The sequence below is a fragment of the Helianthus annuus genome, chromosome 6 (assembly GCF_002127325.2).
Source record: "Helianthus annuus cultivar XRQ/B chromosome 6, HanXRQr2.0-SUNRISE, whole genome shotgun sequence".
Lineage (NCBI taxonomy): Eukaryota > Viridiplantae > Streptophyta > Magnoliopsida > Asterales > Asteraceae > Helianthus > Helianthus annuus.
This window is the reverse complement of record NC_035438.2, coordinates 92,431,161-92,452,958: the sequence shown is the minus strand read 5'-3', so window position 1 is coordinate 92,452,958 and position 21,798 is coordinate 92,431,161. Positions and strand designations below refer to the sequence as shown.

The window sequence follows — 21,798 nt, the reverse complement described above, 5'->3', positions numbered from 1 at the left end:
GTTTAAGAAAATTGGGTTAGGTGCACAAGGCACAAAAATCTTTTATCAATTGGGACAATTATATTTATAATCTTGTATACAAATTTATATGTTTGTCATACATTTAGGGCCCGATATAGAAGCCGAGACATGATTAACCGACACACCACTAATATAAACCCATAAGGAGTTATCCCCAACAATGTGGGTATATCTTTTTACATACACAACTGTCAGGTGTATGCATACACCCCGTGCTTAAGTCGTGGCCATTTACAATTAAATGAGCTGAGGATATCCAGGACACGGTCGCGTTAACTCCCAATGTTTATGTTATCAAACAAAACGGATTAAAACGGGTTATGTTAATTTATTAATCACAATCCGATTAAATGATCGCATACCCGACCAAGCGGTAATATTTTACCGTATCCCAAGCCCGTATAAGGTAAAATAAGTTAAAAGTATTTACATGAGTTTCTAAATGCAAGATCTATCTACTCAGTCGTATAATGTACTTAGACTCGTGAAGGTAGCTTTTACCGGGGGCTCCCTAATCTGGAACGAAGGTTTTATTAACCTATTAGATTACTAACGGGTCTTATTTAAGTCGTAGACTTAGACCGGTTAGTTTAAAGTAGGATTTACGGTATAAAACGCTAGATTAAGCGATGACCAGAATGGAATGTAATTTAGACCCAACAAATATGGAGACTTGTATTATATGGGTAAACTATATACATGCTGGATTTTGAAGTTCAAAAGATAAGGTTAAACCCGTTTCGATTAATTTATGCAAACTAGTTACATAAACCGAACCGAATGCGTATAAGTAGGGGTGCAAACGAGCCGAGCTACTCGAGCTCGGATCGAAAAAATGCTTGAACGAGCCGAGCTTAAACGAGCTCGAGCACGAGCCTAAAAACAAGCTTGTTTAGTAAACGAGCCCGAGCCCAAACTTCGCTTATCGAGCTCGAGCCGGCTCGCGAGCTTTACCGAGCTTTCTTTTTATATATTTTTTATTAATATATTAAACATATATTCAAATAATAATATTTACCACTTGTATAAATATAAAAAAAATAACTAAATTATATGTATAACAATAATTATAACTAATAAAAATTAATTAATAAATACTAAACGAGTCGAGCCCGAGCCGAGCTCGAGCTTTCATATGTTACACGAGTTCGAGCTCGAGCCCGAGCTCGGGCTCGGGCTCGGCTTGGCTCGTTTGCACCCCTAATCAAAGTGTATTCAATGTCCTGATGATTAATAATTGTACCATATAAACAACAATGACAATATCAATCTTCCATGCAAACATCACTTCACAAAGACTGAAAATCAGGACAGAAGACTTTTTACCTTCGTGCAATACGCGATTGAAACTCGATACGTTAATCCATTCACCATTACAACATCATGCATTAGACTTTTAAGTAAATTACAGGTTTCAACAACTTCTCATGTGAAACCATGTACAACAGAATAAAGGCACACAATATAACCATGGCTATATGGCATCATTAGTCTAAAACAATGCAATCCTATCTTCAACCTCAACAAATATTTAACTTTTGAGTTCAGAATCCCAAACAAAACAAAACGATACAGAAGCACCATTAAGCTATCTTCTCTTTGTGACAAATCAAACAATGGTGGAGAGATGAAAGAAAGAGGGTTTTTATGGAAAATGAATTTCAAAGGGATTTTAATTTTGAAAAACACTATGTATCTATTTGTTTCATGTAATCAGGCATCGGTTGGAGGCGGTGTCCCGGCTAGCCATCCCCACACACCTCCTGAACTTTGTTTTTGTTTTGCATAAGCTTCTTCCGATGCTGCCTTTTGTCTTTGCAAGATTTCAACTTCTTTCTGTAAGGCGTCCATTGTTTGTAGCTTTTGTCTAAGCTCGGCAACATCCACCTGTTGATTTTTAAACGGGTATAAATTTCAAATCATAACTAAAAAAACCCATTCTGACTCATTGCCCAACCCGCAGGTTTTAACACTGTTAGATGAAGTACAATGCAATAGCAGACGTTACCTCCAGTTTGAAACATCTTGACTGCTCTGCCGCAAGCTGAACACGTAGAGACTGGAGTTCCTGCAGAATTATAAAATTGGGTAAATGAAGTTGATTTTAGCCAAGTGTACGAATAAATATATATGTGCATACATATACATATCTTAGAGCAAAAAATACAAGTAAATGTATATAAGATAACTATATCTATGCGTAGGTATTACAATTAAAGCAAAAGATACAACTATACAAGTATTTTCTTTGGTCTTTTTTTTGAAAGGAAAATTTCATTCAAACAAACTCGATAGGTCCTCAAAGCAAGGACCTACGAGTAAACAAGCGAAAAAACATCAATCAAAGGGATACGAACACCAATTTTTCCAATTCTTTGTAGGTCTTTTACCTACACAGAACTTTATATTTATAGTGAACCAACTATAATTTCAACATTTCACACACCTTTGGAGTATTCATGGAACAGGTTAAATGAGTGCTAGTTGACACTGACAGATGTTTAGCACCAAGTGTTACGTAAAGAATAATACTTTAGGGGTATTTTACTAATTATTAGTAGTTTAGGGAGTCTAATGTAACTGTTTGGGTTATTTACTTATTTATATACGTAATATGAAGGAAAGGAAATCAGATTTGAAGTTTGAAATTCTCCTATCTTCTCCAAATATTCTCCTAGTTCTTCTCTTTTAGGGTTTAACCCTATCACCAAGTTTATGTGTAATTCCTTCAACATTGTTAAAGCTCTTTATTAATATATATTTTGCAAAAAAATACGGGTAGAACCACTTTGTTGCTTTTTTTGAGTTCTTTATAATATTAAAAAAAATATAATATTAAACACACTATAAAGAAGCAAGTTATATATGCATGTATGTGTTGTAAGTTATGCTTTGGGAGTTTTTCAAAAAAAAAAAAATGAAAAATTTTCTTTTTAACCCTAAAGTTTTAATGTTTGACAATTTAAGTTTAAACTTCTAATTTTTGTTTTCTTTTAACCCTGAAGTTTTAATCTTTGACAATTTACCTTAAAGTTTTAATATTTAACAATTTAAGTTTAAAATTTTTAATCTTTGTTTCCTTTTTAACACTAAAGTTTTAATCTTTGACAATTTAACTTTAAAGTTTTAATTTTTGGTAAGTTAACCCCTTCGATTAATTTGATTTTTTACTTCTAATTCAAAAGTTTCCATCTTTTGCGATTTAACCACTTTGATTTTTTTTACTTATGTGTTGTAATCTTGACTTTGGAGGTTTCTCAAAGAAAAAATGATTATACATATGGTTGTTGTAACCTTGGCTTTGGAGATTTAAAAAAAAATGATTTTTTTACTTTTCACCCAAAAGTATTTCATAAATTACTTTTAACCCAAAACTATTTGTTCTTTTACTTTTAACACAAAACTTTTTATCTTTTGCAATCTATCCTCACAACTTTTTTTACTTTCAACTTTGGTCCTTTATAGTTTTCATTTTCCGCAAATTTTTCGCTATATGCTTCGTTCTAAATTTTGTGACTTAACACATCGCAACGTGCGTCTTTGGTTTAGCGTTTTTACGTTTCGTTCTAAATTTTGCGAGTTAACAAGACGCAACGTGCGTGTGTGGGTGAACATTTTTACATCATCTACGTTTTTCCCGTTTGACGGGTTCAACATAACGTGCTTATCCTAAATCAATTTAGTTATAACTAAAGAATCCCCGCCGCATTGCGGCGGGTCGTAATTCTAGTTATGCATTAAAATTACAACTAAATGACTTTTAACCCATTTAACCCATTCCGTATGTTTGACATGTTCCCTTTTAGTTTAACTTAATAATTCAACAATATGACTAGTTTGAGATAAAAAGCATAACACAAATCATCATGTTCATAAAGCAAATGAATCGAACCGGCCACCTGTAATACTTAATACGGTGTAACCGGTTTACTTAAGAGGAAAGATCATGTTATATTTTTTGGACCTTAATCTCAAAAATATTAAAATTTTAGTTGTAGAAAGCATTGGAAAACATTACCTTGTACAAGTCTGAGTTCTTGGATTCGGCTTCTATCAGTTGTTGCTTTAGCTCATTTGATTGTGACTTTTCGTTGCTTAGGGCCGACTCTAGTTCTTCCTTTTCGGCCTTCAGGGCAGCTAGGGTACTCTCACTCACTTCATTAACTTCACTTGTCTGCATTATTATGCAGGCGTAGAAGCATATTACATTACAACACAATCGGGCATAATTTATTGTAACTGGGGATAGTTTAAAAGATAACATCATGCACAAGTCGTAGCATATAACTTATCAGATTTTCTTGTCTACAACCCTAGAGCAGGCCTGAAAGACTCTTTTAAGAATATATATACTGTAAACACTAACAGATTCAAAAGCAACTTAACCAATGTCTGCTCGGGTGGGCCCATAACAGATATAGAGGTGGCAAGGTTTAGCACATTCACATGAATGTTGTCGAATGTCGATTCGAGTTGCGGTAATTCAAAAACAAAAATTAACAATTAACCATAAAGGAAACAGGTTAAAGTGTAATCAACTGCTTAGAATTATATTTTTTTAAAGAAGCGAATTTGATTAAAGTACTTCGAAATCATGTCTTAATTTCTTTAAAAAAAATAGTTGGTGGGTCAACCCAACCCAACCTGACCTGCATTTCAAAGTGACTCCTGTCATGTTGACCCGTTACCACACCTGACCGGCCTGCCTATTTTGCCACCTCTAAGGATATAGCAACAAAAATTATGCAATGCAAATTCGATCACATAGTAAAACAACTGCAGTTACCTGCAGCTCATTATTTTCCATGCTGATTTCCCTGACTTTTGCTTCTTGACCAGCTTCAAACTCTAAATCAACATCTCTAGTGCCGTTTGTCGCATTCTGTGCACCAGAAGCACTATCTAGGGCAGGTACTCCTGACCCAGTTGTTTGCAAGGTTGATTTGTAGCTGGGTTTGAGTAAATTGACCTAACACCAAAACACCGAAATTAAGAACCCCTTAGAAGCTTTGTATGAGTGAGATAGAGAGGACCACTTCTTACCTCATTATTGTATCGCCCATTGTATCCTCCAAAAGATACTAAAATGTCTTCACCATTGTAGGAGCTTAACACCAAACTCAACCCCTGCGAATATGGAAAAATGTTGTCAGATTATTCACCTTTTGATCCACTCTGATAGGACCTTGAGAAAACAACAGGTGGGTCGGGTACTGGGTCAAAAGACTCAAAACGGGTCATTTTTTAGTACGGTAGAAACATGCTGCAAACACTTTGTGTCCATGTTCTAACATCTTCATAAATAATTATTGTTTTATTTATTTTTATAATAGTAAAATAAATATTTGAATTAAAGCATTTGAAATGTATGTAATAAAAATAGACATTGGCTACATTCAACGCGGTCCCTTAGTTGCTAATTTTGATTTGGCAGTTTGAGAAAACACACACCATGAACCCATTGGAAGCTTGTATGTGTACGTTGACTATTTTCATAGTGAGGTAATCCCCTCCACTTGTATACAATACTAGCTTAAACTAGGATCAATTTTCTCATTATTCCTCCTGGACATACGCGTTGCTATTTTAAATCATCCCTATTCTTAAACAGACCCACTCATAAGTTAATGGGTCAAATTTTGGAACCTCTAATATAAAGTTATAAACCATGAAGTACTTATTCTCGCAAAGAAGATACCTCGCTAGCAAGAGGAACACGTCCTTGAACAGTCGTTACAACTGACCAAGATAGAGTAGACATGTTAAGAACAACAGTTTCTGAAACTCCTGCAATTAACCAAAAAAAAAACAATCACACAAACTGGTGGAAAACAGGCGGGTTGGCTAATGGGTCAAATAAGTATCTTTGGGGTGGTAGCCCTAAACACTTTTTGTCCTACACTTAAAACTATCTTGATAAAAAAGAAGTTTCTCAAATATCATTTTATAATATTACCATATTCACATGTAAGTATACTCGATACACATATGTGCACGCCTACATTTGCATGTGAAATACCCCTGCAGATGCGCGCACCTTTATTCACATGTTATTTACTTTTTTTTAATGATTACTCAATCTTGACCATTATTCTGACCTAAGAGCCTTTTTAAGATTCTTTAACAGAACACCTCCTCAAATACTTACCACTCTTGTTATCTCCTCCACCAACAATGAACCAACTCTCTCCAATTGTCACGCCAGCATGGCCAGCTCGTGGACTTGGTATCTCTCCTTGTTGACTTGGTTTTGACCATTCCATCTGAAAAAATAATAAATAAATAAATAAATCATACGTCCATATAAACAGAGCTCAAGCATCACATCGGGCAGAAAGATCAAACATAATTATGTCATCTCACAGTTTTCAAATCAAGGACATGAAGATCATTGAAACAGGTTGAATGTGTGCCACCACCAAATATAAGAAGATAACGCTCTGCATGTACTGCAGCAGCATGGTCAGCCCTTGGAGAAGGTGACACACCTCTGCAAAGATAAAAAAAAAAACAAGAGGCTAAAACTTCGTACAAATTCTTAAGTTTTCATTATAAGAGCCAACTTGAGCTAATATGAATGCACATAAAAAATGACAGAATAAAGATCTTACATTGTGTCAATCTCGTCCCAGGTCATTGTTTCAAAGTCTAAAATGTGCAGATCATTCAAGAGAGTTCTGTTTCCATCTTGACCACCAAATATGACTAAGGTATTCCCCACAAGTGTAACTGACTGACCTCCACGTGAAACCTGCAATAGTATGATGAGATAGATTAAAAAACATGTTTAACGCATAGTTACCTAATTCGCGGTTCGCTCCGGTATGGGTACGTGGTTCAGGTACGCGATTCGCTAGAGGTGACGTTTTCGGTACGGAGGAGGGTAGGTTCATTTCGGTACGAACCGGTACAGTGTACCATGGAGTCCGGTTCGGTGTACACAAATTAAAACAGAAATTACCAAATTCAAATTACCAAACATAATGTAAACTAGTGAAGATAGAGGGGGTTAAATGTTTAAATACACAAACTACTTTTATAATTTTTATGTAAAAAAACGACAAGTATTAGGGTTTAAATGTAAACGAGTGAAAATAGAGAGGTTAAATGTTGAAATAACTAAACTTATTTAAACCCTAAAAAGCCCTAAAACACCTACGCAGCCGCTGTCTTCTTCTACATGGTTCTGTCTTCTTCTTCCCTTTCTTCGTGGTTTCCGGGCCGGCCGTCGGAATTCGTCATATGGAACGTCGATCCTTATCATTCTGGAACACCGAACCTTATCATTCTGGAACGTCGTACCTGAGAAACTCGGATCGCCGGACCTAATCAATTTGGATCGCCGTACCAGGACGTTCCGGATCGGTAGCGAATTGCGATTGGGTACACCACGATCCAATACGTGGATCGTGGGTACCCTAGCGATTTAGGTAACTATGGTTTAACGTATCAATAAGAAATGGTGTCTAGACTCTACACAGACCATACACGAGAAAATGATTAAATGTATCACGATTCCCTTCATTAGGCAATGGATCATCAAAAGTTGACAACTTTTTTTAGGAAACTTCATAGAACTCCTAAAACCATAATGTAATTTTAGTAGTTTGAAAAAAACTGCACAGGAGAGCCAAAATAGTTTTTACTAAATATTACCCAACATAACTAATCATGTCCCGGTATTTGTAACATGCAAATCTTCAACTACAACTCAAAGTTTGATAAAAGTCTACTAATTTGCAATACAATAACAAATATAAAATTGCATATCAGAAGTAGATATGTTTAGTTCTAAAATTCTTTTTCAATTTGCATGTCATTTTACATACATTCGTTTAGTTTTTACTTTTCACATAAATAAAACTTATAAAAGTTGAAACATAATACCTACATTTTTAATGTCATCTGACGCTTGTGGGAAAACAAACTAACAGATTAATTTTGTTGATATGTATATATTTCATCCCTATGTTGGGTTGGTTTTAAAGTTTCTATTTTTCTAGATAAAAAAAATAAAATGAATGATGTATTGTGCAATATATGTTTTAACAAAAAAGTTCACAGATTTAGAGATCTATGGTACAAGTTACATAACATGATTAAGTATTCTCCTGACCGGGGTCCTATAAAACAAATGAAAAAGTACAAAATAAAAATCATGCCAAAAGATTAGGATTGTATACCGGAGGTTTTCCATAGGTCTTCATGTTTGACCAGGAATATGTTTGCAAATCAAACGCCTTCACTATTAAAATCAAAGGGTATAAATATATATAAGTTTGTTCTGTATACATATCAGTGCAGCTAAAAGTGTAAACTAATAAACAAATTAACTTTAAGTTTCACTAAAAGTTGCTAGATGTGGAAAAAAACAAGTCGGGTGGTTTAGGCAACCATTCAGGATGAACCGGTTATCATTGAATTGACCTGCAAACACTTTTTATGCAGTTTTAATTTTTTTTATATAATTACAAAAATAATATTATTATATATAGAAAAAGTGTATCGTACAAATGCCTTAACGTACGAAGCGTACGCTATGGCAAGTTCACATGTTATAACCCCAAAAAGGAAATCTCGCATGTTGAAAAAAACCAAAGATCGCATGTTAAAAAAAATAATTTCGCATGTTAAAAAAAAAATCGCATGTTGTTGAAAAAAACCAAAATCGCATGTTGATACTGCATCTCGTACGCAGCGTACGTTAAGGCAATTTGTACAATAACCGGCCTCATTATATATATATAACAATCCAGATCTTTGAATAAAACGAGTTAAAAGATCGTATACTTTAGAATTTTGGCCAACTTTCAACCTTGTTGACCCGTCATACCCATTTGACCCCTTCCCATTTTAGCTATATTTTTCTGTTTTGCCCATTTAAAATAAAGCACATACCAAATTGGTGTCAATGGGTCAAAATTGGTAAAGCGAAAACACAGATCAAGTTCAAACAAACCATTGATAGCTTCAGAAGCATCCTTTGAATGCCCTGCAATTGATATAAGCTTATTTCCTTCCCATGGTATCTACAACTCAACACGTTATATCGTGTCATATTAGACAACAAAATGACTGAAAATCACATGTGATGTATTGATGTTATGGAAATAATTCACAAGTTTATAATCTACTTAAAACTACAGATTTCAGTACTAACCAAAGAATGCCCAGCACAAGGAGTTACTCTCCCTGTATCCCCAGAATTTGCTTTGACCTCAACCTTTGACCATGTCCAATTCCGTAAATCAAGTATCTGCAACAATATCCACATTATTGAGAGTGCAACCCAACAATATTAATTTGAAAAGAGAAAATAGAATAATCTTTTGGACAAAAACTAACGCAAAAAAAAGTCATGGCATTTATTTTGGCCATATAGTCCCATACCTGAAGATCATTAAGATAACGGCCATTATGATTTCCACCAAATATATACATTTTATCGTCAATGACAGTTGCTGCATGCTATTAATTTGAAAATAAAAAAGCTAATCAGACAAGGCTAAAATAAGAAGAAAGAACCAACTAACTTTGATGGAAACCTCAGGAAAGTAATACCTCATATCGGGGCTTTGGACGTGGACCAGATACCGAGGGTGCAACCCATTGGTCATACACACCAACAGAACCAACTACTTCCTCCGTTACATCTTTATCAACAGAATTCCCGTTCTCGGTTGGGATAGTTTTCATTTCCGGCAAAGTTATTTCATTCTCCGTGGGTAAATCCGCCTTTGAATTATGCTACACCAGATGCATACTATTACAGTTTAGATTATAGTTCACCGCATACACGCATAAAAAACATATGTTATACAACCATCAAGATGGCTTAACAAAAGCAAAACATTTTGCCCACTCACATTCATCTCTACGTCTACAACAGGCTCTGGAATAAAGTCAGATATCCTTGAATACCATCCTGGATCTTCTTCCTACTCAAGGGGTAAACGAAAGACCGATTAATCAAGTTTTATGGCGTAATATTCCAGTTTTAAGATGAATAACAAGTTAAGTATACCTCTAATATTTTTACAAAAAGGCGCATTGCTTCACTGGAAGCCATGTTTCCAAGACCATTCCAACTGCAACAAAAAAAAAATATAATTAATATTCAAGTTGATCACTTGATTCTATAACAAATTTTCTACTAGTTTAAACCCTAACTAAGAGAGTGCTGAGGGTTCTTAAAAAACTGACTACGACGGCTAGGTATCAGGGAAGTTTGACTGCAAAAATTACTAACCCTATCTTCATCATTATGTTATAGTTACCCAAGTGCCATCGACCTTGAAGTTGAACTATATGTGTGATGTGTGTATGATCACTTTGATACCCAATAACTCTAACAATTATTAACCACTATTAAATGATAAAACTAACGGGGACTTGGTATTTTGCACATTAATTGGTTTCAAAATTATGTCTTATCATTAACTATTTCTCATATTCTATGTCTTTTTTTAAATTAATCTACGTAATCCCTTCACCCACTAAGTTGTAAAAATAGCCCTGTAAAAACGAATATATCAGTTTAATGTTAAGATGTACAAACAAACTTCGGATGTGGTATTTGTAGTAATTTCCTAGCTAAAAAAGAATGTCCAGACATTTTATCTTTTTTCTCCTGCATATCAGCATGAATATTGATTAACACTATATGTTTTTTAGTATGGCTTAACGTATGAATATTAATTTTTATTTTTTTTCATACATACGTGTATTTTTACAAGTTTGGGGACTTTCATTACCATAAATTGGGTTTAGGGACGTTTTTTGTGCAAAATAAGAAAGTATGTTGGTTTTTTATGCTATTTAACCTATACATATATCCCTCCTGGGATTACATGTCCGCATATGCTTTTGGAAACGTTCCATATTGGGTATTCAATTATTCATGGTCTCTAAATTAACATAGCAGTCTTCACTTTTCCACCCATAAATGACATAAAGATAAACTACCAAGGATACCACTTCAGTGGTGCATTTGCATATTTATTGAATGTAATATATTTAGCATATAAGATAAAGGCTGGTGGAAAATCAGTTATAGAAGAAGCAGACACTCCACATAGAAAAGATCCAACAAGTATACGTTGTGTATCTAGCCAGTCTTGTATTGTATGCAATTGAAAACAGGCAGCAAGTGACACAAACCTTAGTTTATTTTACTTCAAGCTTAAATAAACAAACCTTGTCCATTTGCTTTGTTCCACTGGACTCCAACTTCTTGGTTTTGGTACGTTACATGGTCCAACAGTTGCCTGATATAAAACAGAATTTCTTTTATCAAACTACCATTTTACAAACAAAACTTGATTGACAAAGAATTTCTTTTATCAAACTACCATTTTACAAACAAAACTTTATTGACAAACGGAACGCCAGGATTCAGGAGTTATCAACTAATCAGCAGGCATATCTCAAAGGCTAAGTTAGAATCTAGAAAATTCTAAAATATTCAGGATACAAATGTGCATATACATACATATATTTATGCATAAGTATCTGTACCTGTGTATGTGTGTACAAGTTAATATTTATTTATTTACTACATATACATTTTCAACTTGAGGGAATAGTGCCAGGCAGCATGCCTGGCACTTCCTATTGGACCAACCTATTTTTAATTTAATTTTATTCTGAGTTTAAAATTACGGTTTTGGCCTTTATTTAAGATTACGTTTTTGCCCACAGTTTAAAATAAAATTATATTTTTGCCTCTGGCTCAAATTTACGGTTTGCACTCAGTTCAAAACCTCATTTTTTATTTTATTCCCAGTTTAAAATTACGGTTTCGCCCTTCGTTTAAAATTACGTTTTTGCCCCCAGCTCAAAATAAAAATATGTTTTTCCCCTAGCTCGACATTACGATTTTGCCCTCAGCTCAAAATTACGTTTTCGCCGACAGTTCAAAATAAAATAATGTTTTCCCCATAGCTCAAAATTATGATTTTGCGCTCAGTTTAACATTATGATTTCGCACCCAGTTCAAAATATAATTACGATTTTGCCCTCTGTTCAAAATTATGATTTTGTTCCCATTTCAAAAATTACGATTTTGTTCCCACATCTGCCTGGCACTTCCCCATTGGTTCAGCCAATTTACGATTTTGCGCCGTTTAAATTTACAGTTTTGCCATTGGTTTTGTTTTTTTCTCTCCATCCTAATTACGATTTTGCCTCGGTTTCAAATTTACAGGTTTGCCATTGTTTTTGTTTTTTTTCTGTCAAATTACGATTTTGCCCTCAGTGTAAAATTACAGTCATGCTTTCGTTTTAGTTTTTTTTTTTTTTTTTTTTTTTTTTTTTTTTGACAAATCCATGGTAGTGTTTTGTTTTAATTATTGACTCGGTGTAATTTTTATTCGTGTCAGGCGGTTGCGTGGCACACGCTCATTTGTCCTGAAAAATTACATTTTTGCCCCAGTTAAAAATTATAGTCTTTCCATCGTTTTAGTTTTTTTTTGAAAAAGTATTGATAGTGTTTTATTTTAATTGGTTTTCTCGATGTAATGTTTTTTGAGATCGTGTCATGAGTAGTATGTACAAGTAACTGAAACACAGACGTATATGAAAGAGAAATATTTGGCTTAGTGCCCCGCAACGCGGGCGGGGCAACACCTAGTTATATTACATTTTAGCATTCGTGTATATGTATATTTACATAATCACCTTTACAATACAACCAAACCCTTAAAATACATTTTACTCGTGACTCAAACCACCTCATCGCTGCTCCTTCCTCTACAGGTCGTCCAGTGCTTAGTTATAAGGCATTTCTCCAAACTTTCTCATCTTTATCCAGTAACTTATAAGTTTTGTTGTATACTGAATTGTCACCCGCACAGAGTGTTATTCGTAAACTATGATCTATTCAAATAAATTGGGTGTAAATGCTCTTCCACGAACTCAAAAACCAACCACTTTTAATGCTTGTGAAAAAGTTTTCATAATTTCAAATAAATTGAGTGTTAGGCCTCTTTCAAGAACTCAAATCAGCACCCATCAAGGTATGTAACCTTCTACATGTAAATGAGGATATTACTGCACAACTTTTACATATGTTGATTATTACATGATTGATGGCGAGCAAAATAGTGAAACAATTGTTGGTGTAAGTTACAACAATGTGCATGCCAAAGCTGTTAGGAATCAAGCGGGGCAGCAGAACTAACACACATGATGCACAAACGATTATTCTTGCAGAACCGAAAATAAAGGCAAGAACACAAAATTTATGTGGTTCTGATAGGGTTTGTGAAATTAGTGTAACTCAATCAGGGAAGTAGAACAGTTTATTGAATGATTCAAAGGATGATTACAAGCCGATGAAATACGAAAACAGAAAGGAAGAATAGAAACAGAGATAATCCAGGGCTATGCCCTCTCTCCATGCACAAATGCACGAGCCCTAACAAACTAACAAACTCAATCCTACCTCTAACATGCTTTATTCTCTATTACTTTTACAACCCCATATTACTCAATCCTACCTCTATTACTTATTCTCGATGTGAATCCTACATCCACGGGCTGCAACTAGGGCATCTTATTATGCTAAGTACAAGAGGATTACAATTACATGTTTACATCATAGGGTATTTGTAAGATCGAGACAAGGATTTATAACTTGCTAAACAAGAAACATAAATATGGCATGGGCTTTAACCACTTAAGCAAAGTTGGCCCCATATGCTTCTAACTAGACGACCTCCATTGAGCCCAACCTGAGCCCAAAAGTCTTCATGTTAAACCCACCAAAAGCTTCATCTATGTGTTAGTCAATTTGCCACGGAGAGAAAAGGGAGTGTGTCACTCTCTGATCACTTTCTTGGTATTGGTGACTTCTTATTTCTATATTATTTGACTTTGTGCGTTGGTATGTTGTTTGTTTTGGAGCTGGGGGTCTCTCTGGAAGCAGCCTCTCTATCCCTAGGGATGGAGGCAAGGTCTGTCTACATCCCACCCTCCCCAGACCCTATAAGTAGCTTTGCTATTTGTGGGATTTACTGGGTATGGTTGTAGTATTGGATGGGAATCAACTATGAGAGGGAAGTGAGTTATAGGTATTCTTAAGAGGCTAAAGTGTAATATAGGGGGTAGTATAAGTAATAAAGAATAATGTGTTAGAGGTAGGATTGAGTTTATTAGTTTGTTAGGGCTCCTGCGTTTGTACAGTGAGAGAGGGCACGGCCCTGGATTATCTCTGCTTCTATTCATCTTTTATCTTTTCGTTGCCTTGAATCATTCAATAAACCGTTTACTTTTCCTGATTGTATTGCCCTAATTTCACAAACCCTATCATTGGTCCGACCTGCATGTGACCTTCCGTATTCTGTTCATCATGGAAACCCTAGTTCATAATTTTCGATTGGCTGCCCAGGAACAACAGATTAAACAGCTTCAAGGTGATGTTGTTGAAATCAAAAGATTCAAAACCACTTTGAAAGTGTAAGAAGAGGATCTCATTGAATCCAGTGAGTTTCGGAAGGTGGTAATTGCTTGGATAACACGAATTCCGGTTCCGTGGCTGAAACTTCGTGTTTGCTGTCACCTCTTCCAGATCGTTCTTCATGTTCTCTTTCTCCACCTCCATCTCTATTAGCTCAACTAGAGGCGCTTGTTTCCCGATCTGAAGAACGCTGGAGTGGTTATGGCCATTTGATGTCGACTAGTCATACTGATTCACGTTGTTCAGGCAGTTCTGCAGATCCCTTGATCAGATCTCCATCATCTCTCCCTAATTCTCCGTCAATATTAGCTCCAGTGAAGGCTATAATTTCTAGATCTGAAAAGAACTCAATCGGCCTTGGTTGTTTGATGTCGCATAGCCCTAATGGGGTCATGACGGGTGACTTACAAGGGATGTTGGGCTCCGGCACATGGTGGACCATGGTGAGGAGCAGAAATTTATTGTGGGCCCAGACTGTGAGAAAACTCTTCCAGCCAGATTTGGCTCCAATATGGCTAGGTTGCAATGGAATTCAAATTCACTTGTGGGCATGCCTACCCAATCTGCTGGTCGACTCGGGGTTCCGAGGATTTCCAGCTCACTCTAATTCTGTTTCAACGACCTCCACCATTGAAAAACAGTTTTCGATGGCAACAGTGGTGTCTACGTTCGATATTGGCGATAGACGCCTTGGTTGGAAGGTGGTACAGTACCTTTTTTTGTCCATATGTCACTCTTCACAATCCTGTTATGGTGTTATTTGTTGGATCCTATCATTTATGGATGGTGCATGGGCAGGATCGGCCACTAGACGTCGTAACCGATCCCAGTCTTGAGGACAAGACTGTTTCGAAGGGGGGAGTAATGATGGGAATCAAGTATTAGAGGGAAGTGAGTTATAGGTATTCTTAAGGGGCTAAAGTGTAATATAGGGGGTAGTATAAGTAATAGAGAATAAGGCGTGTTAGAGGTACGATTGAGTTTGTTAGTTTGTTAGGGCTCCTGCATTTGTGTAGTGAGAGAGGGCACGACCCTGGATTATCTCTACTTCTATTCATCTTTTATCTTTTCGTATATCATCCTCTTGTAACCTGCCTTGAATCATTCAATAAACCGTTTACTTTTCCTGATTGTATTGCCCTAATTTCACAAACCCTATCAGTATTGGAATTGTTCAACTACAAAAATTAGATTTACATAGCTATCTTGAGAAGAATCTATGCCCGTTGTAGTGATCTAATACCCTTTGATGTTAAATGGTAGCATCTGAAATCTTTACAGTATCGTGTTTTTTGGTGGCTGGCTTAAGATATACTTGTTATTCCTATCACAACATTTTCGTCTAAAGGCAAAATCTACTTTTAGATTGCGGAGTAAAGTCATTGATACTTACACTGCATCTTGTCTTTGTTTCAAGACTTACTTAGGGAGGAGATTGGTGTGGAAGCCTTCAATGTGTGAAAGGAAAAAACAGAAAGTATGGTTGCTTTGCTTGTCTTGCACCAACTTTATAATGCATTTTCATGAAATCAAATATACTAGTTTATTTCCCACTTTTAAAGCATTTTTGAAATAGAGTAAACCAACCAAAATATTCTTCCCATCCTTGTAATAGGTTATGATGCATGCATATTTTTCTTGTTTGCATGATCTATTTACTCACATTTTCACCTACTAATCATTTGGTCAAAGTTTCTAATATGTCATGACTCATGATGTTCCATTCCTATGGTCATTTCTTCATTACTTAAAGATCTATTTCTAACACTTGGCCAACGTGTAGCATTCAACTCACACACATTGCACCCAGCTCCCGCAAGATCTCAAATCTCAATCTTTAACTCGTAATTCCTATAGTCAATTATTAGCAACGTGGTAGCCCAATAACCAATCATGATTCCGTCACATTCCCACCATTTCAAAATTAATAAGAAAAAGAAGGTAATCTCTGGTTTCCATTTCTAAGTGTGATTACTTTTCAACTCCCTTGATGATAAGAACTTCAAATTTCACTCGAAGAAATGGTTGTTACATTAATTTTATAACTAAAAACTAGAAAAAATAATGATGCACTTAATTACATAGTTAGTCCCTGTGGTTTGCACAAAATAACATACTTAGGTACTAATAGTTTAAAATCACCTTCTAGGGTATTAATTTTTCATTTTGTAATGTTTGGAAGTATTAATTTCTAGGGTATTAACATAGTTAGTCCCTGTGGTTTGCACAAAATAACATACTTAGGTACTAATAGAATGTGATTTTAAACCTACAAATAACGTTAATACCTCCAAACGTTACAAAATGAAAAGTTAATACACTAGAATGTGATTTTAAACTATTAATACCTAAGTATGTTACTTTGTGCAAACCACAGGGATTAACTATGTAATTAACTCTATTTCAATCTGTAAAAAACTAAAAAAAAAACCAGATTTTTTTTATATTGATAAGATTTTATGGAGATGTAGGATTAAGATTGAGGACTTTTAGAAGTAGATTCATGGAGATGTAGATGTAGGATTAAGGTTAAGGACTTTTAGGAGTAGATTCAGTAGGTCTAAGCATTAGGGCAGATGTTCAGCGTCTCTTTATGGTCTAGGCGGATTTTGCATTGATTATTATCCACCAATTTTTTTTTTAATTTTTTTTTTGGCTCTTTTTAAAGATATGTGTAGTTTCTCGATTTTCTACTATATGTCTTTGGTGTCGAGGGTCTCTCTGGAAGCAATCTCTCTATCCTTAGGGATAGAGGTAAGGTGTGCCTACATCTCACCATCCCCATACCCAACCAATAGCTTTGCTATTTGTGGGATTTACTGGGTACGAATGATTGATTGATTTTATATCAAAAACCAAAATTTGGCTCGTTTTCATTGAGTGTGCGTGCATAAAATATGTAAGCCCATTACCAAGGTTTACTTTGTTTATTCGGTTGAAAACAGGTTTAATCAGTTGAAAACATGTTTATACGGTTAAAAATTTAACCGAACCGAATTCTAATTCAGTTTTCATTTCGGTTTGAGTCTGACTAAATCCAGTTCAGTTCGGTTTTTGGTTCCACCTAAAAAACTGTCAAACCTAACAACCCGAAGCAAGGAAACCGATTAATCCACCCGCAAATCAAAGCAATGAACACCCCTATTAATCTCAGATGAGTTCACAACACACAGAATCTTAAAAACACATCACATCAGAGGTTGTAACTTGTAACTGATGCAATCACAGTTATACTATCATGATGGATCTATAACTTGGCATCAATCAAACACACTCAAACTCTAATTTTCATTCCAAAACAACAAAACTCACAATCATCTTCAACAAGATACAGCAACCCTAATTTCAACAACTCAGATCTACGGAAAACAAAATCCACCAATTCAATAATAAGAAACCACAACTAAGTGTAACATCAATTCAGAAGAGTTAAGCAATTGATGATAATTAGGAAGCAACAATCAAAAGATGAATGTGAAGAAAAACCTGCTGATAGAGGGCGTAAAGCAAGAGAGCGACGTCGTTTGAGAATTTGGAGGTGACAGCGTTGGAAGATGAACCGAATCCGGCGTAAGTAGCAGCGGCGTAGAAGCGATCAGGATATGCGAGGCCAGAGCTTGCTCTCACCATCGCCATTGTTGTGGATCTCAGATGAGATCGGTAAAGAGTACGTTAGATGTGATTTAACTAGTGATTTAACGGATTTTAATTTTATTTGGGGCAAGTGCGGAGGAATGCTGTGCTGCTGCAGCAGACAAAAATATTATTCTTGTTAGCGTTAACTTGGATTTTGCGACCATTTTAACGCTTTTACCCGATAGTTTAAAACGTGTTATTTTCCTTCTTTATGTTTCTATTTTATTACTAGTTTACTTCCTGATGTTAACTTCATCCAAAACGTTCCTTATCTTGAAGGGTATTTTGGCAATTTAGCATATAAGAATTTAACTATTTATTACTAATTTCTTAAATCCATTCTTGTTATTTATTGAAATTAAAATAAAAATATCCTTAATCAAAAGTGAATCTTATAATAGGAATTTTAACAAAATTGTTCAACTTATATTCAATTTTCATCATCGTCAGTATAACAAATTCTAAAATCAAATTGTAAAGAACAAAACTAGTAACACCACCCCTCATATCTCAATGATTGGCTTTCAAAAGTAAAGAAGCTTCGAAGGCGTCTACAAGACGCATCCACTTTAGCTTGCGTCTGGCTTAGTGTGATGCGCCTGGCTCAGACCAATCTCCGATGCGTCTTTGAGAGTCTTTGGTGCGTCCGCCAAGGCATCACGTGTCAGGTTTTGGATGCCTCTTCAGAGTCTTCTAATGCGTCCAAAGACGCTTCCCTTGTCAGCTTTTGGATGCGTCTCTCGCTGCTTCTTATGCGTCTCCCATGTCAGATTCAGAAGGCGTCTGACTCGTTTTCCTATGCGTCCAGTCCGACGCCTCTACTTATGCGTCATGAGACGCTTCACGTGTCAGTTTGAGAAGCTGAGTTGTGACGCTTGGCATGTGTCAACCGAAGACCTCTTCAGACGCATTACATGCGTCGGTAATCAGAAAAGTACAATTTGACGCTTTAGGACGAATATGGACTCTTGTGAGGAGTCCCCTAGACGCTTTAGCGAAAAAATCAGTTTTCCTTTTTATTTATTTTATGTATTATTCGTTTTTTGGGTTGTAGGGACCATTACTCAAAACATTTTACAAAATTTGATCTCCAACTTTTTACAAAAAATATCTTCATATTTTTTTTCTCTTGATATGGCAGTTAGATTTGTCGTTGACGGGAGGCTTGAGTACGTGTTCCAAGCAAATTTACTTAGACATGGTTTTGAAAATTCTACTATAATTTCTTATAACACGTTTTTAAAAAATCTTAGTGAGTCAACAAGTCTTCAAAACATCACACGTTTATCTTACAAAATGTCAAGTTTTAGTGATCCCATTGATTTAATTGATGATTCCGATCTTACTTTTTTTTTCAATATTGCGGAAAGAAACCCTTACGAGTTGTTTAAATTATATGTGGTGCAAGAAGTTGGTGTTGGTTCATCTTTGGGTTCTTCCAATGATTTTAAATGTCCTGATCTTAACGAACATGTTTTTCCTCACGATGAATTTAACGCAACAGATAAATCTGGAGTTACTGATAATGTTAATTGTCCTCTTGAAAATAAATGCTCGTTTTACAGAGGTTATATTTTCCGTAACAAGCAGGAAATGAAAATAGAATTAGTAAAAATGTGTCTTTCCGAAAGTTTTTCGTATAAAGTAAACAGATCATCCAAAACTCGTTACAAAATATCTTGTATTGATGAGAATTGCCAGTGGAATTTCAAGGCAGCTAGTCGGGAATCTTGTGATGTTTTTTACGTTAAACATTTTAACAACAAACATACATGTTCTAAGACGCAGACACATCCACATATGCGTCAAGCAAACCCAATGGTGGTGGGTAGCTTATTAAAAGAACAGTTCAAAGATTGTGGCCGGATATACCGTTCCACAGAAATTGTAAAGGATTTTAGAATTAAAGAAAAAGTAAATTTGTCATACATGCAAGCATGGTGTGGGAAATGTAACGCATTAGAACTTTTGCAAGGTAGTTCGTCAAGTTCTTTTGCCGAACTTCTTGTCTATTGTTATAACTTGGAGAAGGCTGATCCAGGAACAGTGACACACATACGCACTGATTCTGAAAGTCATTTTGAAATGTTATTTGTCGCCATAGGTGCGGTGGTTAGTCAAAAACTATGAAATGGTACACTAAAATATAAATGGTACACACATACACACATACGCACTGATTCTGAAAGTCATTTTGAAATGTTATTTGTCGCCATAGGTGCGGTGGTTAGTCAAAAACTATGAAATGGTACACTAAAATATAAATAAATAAATTTTACCACAAAAATTTAACAAAATCGTATTGCTTTCAGATTCGGAGCTTTCTTAGAAATTTAAGATCGCTTATTATCATAGATGCGGCCCACTTGAAGGGTGAATTTAAAGGAACAATGTTTTTGGCTGTTGGCATGGACGGAAACAATCAGATTTTGCCTATTGGTTATGGCATTGGTAAATCTGAAGACGGTGAGTCGTGGACGTGGTTCCTTTCAAAACTGAAAGAATGCATCGGCGAGCATCCAGATTTGGCGATCATTTCTAACCGGGCAGCTTCTGTACAATTAGCCTTACGGGTTGTGTTTCCAAGAAGCTTTCACGGGTTATTGTCACACCCCCAAAAATACCCCAAGCGGAAACCCCTGCGAGGCGTGTGACGTACTAGGATCTAGCCACCAATCACATTGAACTCATACAAGATTTTAAATAAAACTTTCATTCATTAACATAAAGTGTTACAAAACAGTAAATACAAATCATTGTATTCAGCGGAAGCATCAATCATTAATTAAGTGTTTCATAAACCATATGTATGATAACCATTAGACTCGTCTTGCGATTCCATGTATCTCGACCCATGACCACTCCAGCATCCCAGACAGCATGTTCCACACCCACACATACCTATAACCTGCGAGCATGCACACAAGTGTATCAGACAACGCTGATGAGTTCATAGTTTTACGAAAACGTTAGTTACCAAGTGTTTAATTCCGTTCATTGATTACAATGTTGATAATACCTCGGATACAAGACGGCTCCTGATTTATTTTGCCTGTTCCCCAATGCTCCTATCAAAGCATTGGGCATGATTGAGTCATTAGTTCACACCCGTCCTCTCAGGTACGGGGTGAGGGTGCCAAACCTAGATAGCGCTACCAACTAATACTCTGTTACCTCTCATGTAACAAACAAGATGGGACTTAAAGGTGATAGGACGAGTGTATTATCCAACATCCCAAATTTTACCCACAATACGTATTCCTCTCATGAATACCCAATTGATTTACCCAAAAACCTATCCCTCTCAGGGATACCCAATGACTGTCCCAACCACCGGGACGCATGCTCAAGATAAATGAACTCACCTTTGGTTTGCTCGGTAAGATTAGTTACTTTATTTATCAATTGATCAAGCACGTCCTAACATGGTTTACCAATAACAATCAGTTTTGTATTCACATTGAACCACGTACTTCGTCATATGTTACACAAGTTACGTTCATGAAATATACACATAACATGCATGTTATAACTATTAGCCATGTCACACATCATTCATGTTAACAAAGTTTATCCACACAACAGATTATTATGCCATATACAAGTTTACTTCACAAGTCCAAGTCTCAATTAACACTTAACAGCCGGTTATCATCATGAAATCTCATAGTAGGTAGTTGGCT

General features: G+C 35.7%; 1 protein-coding gene across 2 annotated transcripts; it reads right to left on the bottom strand.

Annotated features, from left to right (window-relative positions):
• Positions 1-1,364: 1,364 nt before the first annotated feature.
• Positions 1,365-18,254, bottom strand: LOC110908414 (acyl-CoA-binding domain-containing protein 4). Of its 2 annotated transcripts, none has more exons than XM_022153353.2 (18): positions 17,966-18,254; positions 11,218-11,288; positions 10,046-10,109; positions 9,888-9,959; positions 9,583-9,768; positions 9,412-9,489; positions 9,182-9,277; positions 8,981-9,050; positions 8,205-8,266; positions 6,633-6,772; positions 6,385-6,511; positions 6,170-6,284; positions 5,720-5,808; positions 5,065-5,148; positions 4,808-4,990; positions 4,040-4,195; positions 2,026-2,089; positions 1,365-1,904 (listed from the first exon to the last, which is right to left on the bottom strand). In XM_022153353.2, exons 1-18 carry the CDS (start codon positions 18,113-18,115, stop codon positions 1,735-1,737), a joined length of 1,977 nt encoding a protein of 658 aa, XP_022009045.1. In that variant the 5' UTR covers positions 18,116-18,254; the 3' UTR covers positions 1,365-1,734. The 2 variants fall into 2 exon arrangements, with proteins under 2 accessions (XP_022009045.1, XP_022009044.1); XM_022153352.2 differs by having other exon boundaries at positions 1,365-1,908; positions 2,030-2,089.
• Positions 18,255-21,798: the final 3,544 nt, after the last annotated feature.